General features: G+C 39.6%; 1 protein-coding gene across 9 annotated transcripts in view; it reads right to left on the reverse strand.

Moving 5' to 3' along the window:
* Positions 1-4,775, reverse strand: part of tp53bp1 (tumor protein p53 binding protein, 1) — a 54,740-nt gene that overhangs the window by 49,468 nt on the left and 497 nt on the right. For 7 of the 9 annotated variants that reach the window (XR_009787049.1, XR_009787050.1, XR_009787051.1 and 4 more), the window contains 6 exons: positions 3,822-3,903; positions 3,641-3,725; positions 3,515-3,567; positions 3,313-3,438; positions 2,742-2,793; positions 2,497-2,648 (listed from right to left, as the gene is read on the reverse strand). Coding sequence is in view for 6 of the 9 variants with exons in the window: in XM_061765041.1 (XP_061621025.1) it covers positions 2,497-2,648; positions 2,742-2,793; positions 3,313-3,438; positions 3,515-3,567; positions 3,641-3,725; positions 3,822-3,903 (550 nt within the window). In the remaining 3 variants the exon portion in view is untranslated. Of the gene's footprint in view, positions 1-2,496; positions 2,649-2,741; positions 2,794-3,312; positions 3,439-3,514; positions 3,568-3,640; positions 3,726-3,797; positions 3,904-4,775 lie in introns of those variants that run through there. The other 2 variants (XM_061765042.1, XM_061765045.1) reach the window with 2 other exon arrangements.

The following is a 4,775-nucleotide window of genomic DNA, read 5'->3' on the forward strand; positions in this document are numbered from 1 at the left end:
AACAATTGCAGCTCATATAGAATGTTGCAGCTTGGATTCTGACCAGAAAAAAAAGGTCAGAGCATATTACTCCAATTCCAAAGTCTTTACACTGGCATCATTGATACCCTCTATAGCGGTGGTTCTTAACCTTGTTGGAGGTACGGAACCCCGCCAGTTTCATCTGGCGTTCACGGAACCCTTCCTAATTTGAAAAATAAAATCTCGTTTATTTGAAACTCAAAACTGGTACATAATTTATTGTCTGTGTAGATTCTCAGTCATCCAGGTCATGCACAAACTGACCATGCATCAGTTGCACACAAAATCATTGTGTTAAAAGAACAAAACCAACAAAACTTGAATTTCCCACGAAAAAACAAACAAAAAATTCAATTCAATGAAAATTTACTGTAAGTGAATGTGAATTTTGCGGTTGCCATTCTCCTTGGTAAGTGCCAATCTCATGTCAGAGGAACAGAATTTGTTGTGAAAATCCTCGAAAATTGTTCATAGGTAAGAGTAAATTTTTTTGGGCTCTAATTTATTATTGGATGCGCTGTCTGACGATCGATCGAACCCAGGTTAAGAACCACTGCTCTATAGGATGGGTCAGGCACAAATGTTCATAGCTAAGGAGGCTGGTTGTTCACAGAGTGCTGTGTCCAAGCATATCAATGGAAAGTCTAGTGGGAGGACAAAATGTGGCAGGAGAACACGCACCAGAAAAAGAGATGACCATGGGCTCCAGCGGATTATCAAACAGAGAAGATAAAAGAATCTAGGAGAGATCCAGAAAGAGTGGAATGAGGCGGGAGTCAGAGCTTCAAAAACCACCACATTTAGACGCATCCGGGAGATGGGTTACAACTGTCGGGTTCCTCGGGTCAAGCCGGTTCTGAGCCTGAGCTAATGTAGGAAGTGTCTCAACTGGGCCAAGGAGAAGAAGGACTGGACTGTTGGCCAGTGGTCCAAGCTCCTCTTTTCCAATGAAAGTAGTAAAGTGTGCCTTTAATTCGGGAACCAATTTTGTAATTGATTTATTCTTTAAACCATGATTAATTTGTGCAATTGCAATGCCTTTATTTGGGTTATTTTAGTACAGAGTCATCGCCATGAATGCAATTGTACTAATAATTTCTTAAAGGGGCTTAAATAATACAGTATAAAGATGCTAACTCAAACTTAACGTATTATATCATGAATACACGGGGCCAGTACGAGTTCTGACAGGGCCACCACAACTTGGCTCATGGTGGCATGTGTGATGTATATATATTTCCTCTATTCACTCTTGCTACTGAAACTACGAAAATTTCCCCATTGTGAGACTAATAAAGGTTATTACAAATATTTATTAACAATAATTGTATTCTTGTCTTTTAACCTTGCCCCTGTTCTCAAGTGACCTGTGCAGTGAAGTACTAATTCATTTCCAGTTCAGACTAAATCCTGTAATGCCATGCCGTGTATTTACATTTTTAACTCCAGAGACGTATTAATTTGCCTTTTATTTTGTTGTTCAAAGTTGGTTACTCCCAACGGATAGACGGTTGCATCCAGATCTATGTGACAGGTCTATTGTATCACAAAATCACTTATTCGTGTTTCGCGACCGTGTCATGATAGTTTAACGATTAGCATAGCCTTCCCACCTTCCCCCTCATGATAACGATACATGTGTCAAGTTTAGCATATTCAGTGCAATGGAGATAATGAGTGACTTATAACACATTGACACCGGACGCAAAGAAAACTTTCACCTTCAAAGCTCATTAGCCATGTAGTCGTCATAAAATAGCATGCACCAAACAGTCACCGGTAGTCTCCAGAAAGCAGCGACGTTGGTTGACTCTTCAATGTTGATGCGCCATTTTTGCGCGTTTTTTTTTTTTTTTTTTTAATAGTGTTTATTTCATGGAATTAATTTAAGAAATGTGTACTCAGAGTTAGCGTTCAGTGATTTCCATAACAAAATACGGACGTTCCCGAACATTTGACAGCTCTGCTTTTGACCAATCAGGGATTGCCTTTCTGTTTACCTCTGCCTCCACGCAGTTTTCATTTGTTATCAAACCATGCTCTTTTCATCAAGTTATGAAAAATAAACGGTTCGATCTTTGAGAGCTGCTGACTCCTCAAAAAAAGTTGTATTTACTGCAAACTTTAAAAACATGCATCACACATTTTAGCAATGGAAATTGATGAATGCGCCCTGCGATTGGCTGGTGACCAGTTCACGGTGTACCACGCCTCTCGCCCGAAGATAGCTGGGATAGGCTCCGATCCTAGTGAGGCTAAGCTGTACAGAATACAAATGAATTGAGGAATGCATCGCAAAATGTCTCATTTTACATCGCATTTTGCAACACAATACCAGATATTTCAGACCCTGGTTCGTAACTAGAGGTATGTTTTCTACAAAGATTTTGGGCATAACCCGAATAAACTGGGTCGTTCCTAACCCGACGTTCCACTGTATTTGGTTAATCCTTCATGTGTACCACATAAACATACCTGTCTTGTCAGCATCAAACATGTCCTGCTGAGATGATATTATTTCATGGTCCTGCTGTTCCAGCTCACCAGAGTCCTGGAGGCACTGCGAGTGCAGTAGCACCTGAACATTCAGCGTTTGACCGGAATGGCTGCTGGAGCTCACCTCAGATCTTGAGAAGATACGAAAACTTTGAATTGGCAAATCCATCTCCAATGATTGCAGAAATTCCGAAACAAAATTAGAAGGAATTAGAAGACTTTACCTGACTACTTTGCATACCGGATCCTGTGAAGTCATGGTGCTGATGTTACGCTCTGAAAGAAAATTCAAAGAAGGCAGAACTCTTTAGTTTAGACATACTTCAATTTAATTTAGATTTATTGATTAGATTGATTTATGTTGAAGTGATACATCTCTATTAGTGCTACGAAAGAATGAGTGGCAACTCGGATTCACTCGCGAGTTTGCTTGGTTCAAGTAAGTCATTTTGACATTTTGAACTGTTTGGGGAATCATAGTTTGTGGTACAGTAAATTTATGCTTTAAACCATTTTTTCTGACCTTTAATAAGGACAATGTACATGTTTTATGTTAGAAAAAAGTCACAAAACGGCTTACACAAGTTTATTGCCATCTACTGGAAGAGCATTTAATTGTTCAGCCTGTCACTATGTCACTGCCATTTGCAGCAGTACTCATGTCTCTATTCCTCGCAAATAGCTAAATATTGCTGTAGTTCAACATTAAGGAACAACAAATGCAAAGACACTTAACATTTTGAAGAAAATATGATGAAAACTTTTAACCTTTGTAAGTAATCAAACTCTTCAAACCTAATCTGGAGTGTATCTCACTGACTGCTGAAGGCTTGTCACAGTCATCTCCCCTCTGGCTGTTAACTTCACCAACAAGATCCTGACTCTGAGAAAGCGCAAGGAAACCAAACTGCGAGTTTCCATCTAAAAGAAAAAAATCCCATCACACAATTGTTTTCAGTACTGGGTCTTCCTAGCTAAATGTGATAAAAGCGCCAACCTTCAGACTGGTCACAGGTTGTGGTGAAAGCAGAATCCATTGGCAAGCTACTCCTGAAATATTAAAACAGGAATTAAAAACACTTGTCTGAATGAGCAATCTGCTAAAACACTAGCCATTGGGTACTTTCGTTTGCTGGGAAGAGGATTAATGTTGAGAACTTGACTCTCTTCTTGGCATTCTGAACTGTGGCTGGGCAGAGCAAGAATGCCTAGAGATAAACAAATACAACAACAGACGTGTTTCTGTTAGTCTGTTAAATACAAGGTGGGTGAATGCTTACATTGTCAAAAAAATTGATCAGGACCAGCTTGGCTGTTATTACGGCAGCTCTCTGCTTGGCTATCAGTCTGAGAGCCTCCACTTCCTAATGGTGAGGATATCAGCTCCTGGTAAGAGAAATTATTTATGTTAGCCAAAGACAAAAATACATGATAAATTCTAGAGTTATGATTGGGTAGTCTACAATAAAGTGACAAAATTGCACCGATATATATCTTTTTCATGCATGTTTTTAAAGAGGTGTGAACATTGTGAAGTATGAATGGAACCAGGGTGCCATAAGGAAGCAAAACATGATGAAGATCCTAATGGTGACCAACTGGCAGGGTGCTTCCATAATTGTATGTTCGATTACGACACTGAAGCAATGGCGTCCAAAGTGATACATAATGATTTTAATGGGCCCCAAATCCCTAGCAGCACCCTTAAAGGGAACATATGACCCGGATTATTCAAAGCATACTCTGTAAAATGTAAACACCACCATAAAATGACCAATCTATATGCAACTTGCGTGAACACCTTTGTTAAAATTAAATGTCAGTAATTATACAGTACACAGATACAGTACAACACATCCAACACAAGTGCTGTCTTACAATTCTGCTTTTACATACAACAATGCTCTGTTGTGACCGACACAGATGTTGTACAACTACAACGTATCATCATACTCAGCAATGTCAATGAAACAGTACCTTTTTAAACATGTTTTTCTTTAGAAAGGCAACATGTTTACTCTTGCGGTCTGAATAGGTTGTGAAGGTGCACGTACAGTTACGGCTGTATGGATGTTAGAATCCTGTCAGTTAAACCAAACCAAGACGTCTTGCGGCCTAACAGCAAGCCAACTGTGACTTCCTTTACTCGTTTCGCGTCACTGTATATAAAAGAGCAAGGCTTCCATGTAGCTGTCTGTTTAATGGCTGTGACGAGAAAGGCGTAATGTTTCGACAATGTTTCGCGATACACCGCTTAC

Source organism: Phyllopteryx taeniolatus, unplaced genomic scaffold (assembly GCF_024500385.1).
Source record: "Phyllopteryx taeniolatus isolate TA_2022b unplaced genomic scaffold, UOR_Ptae_1.2 contig_24, whole genome shotgun sequence".
In the NCBI taxonomy this organism is placed as follows: Eukaryota; Metazoa; Chordata; class Actinopteri; order Syngnathiformes; family Syngnathidae; genus Phyllopteryx; species Phyllopteryx taeniolatus.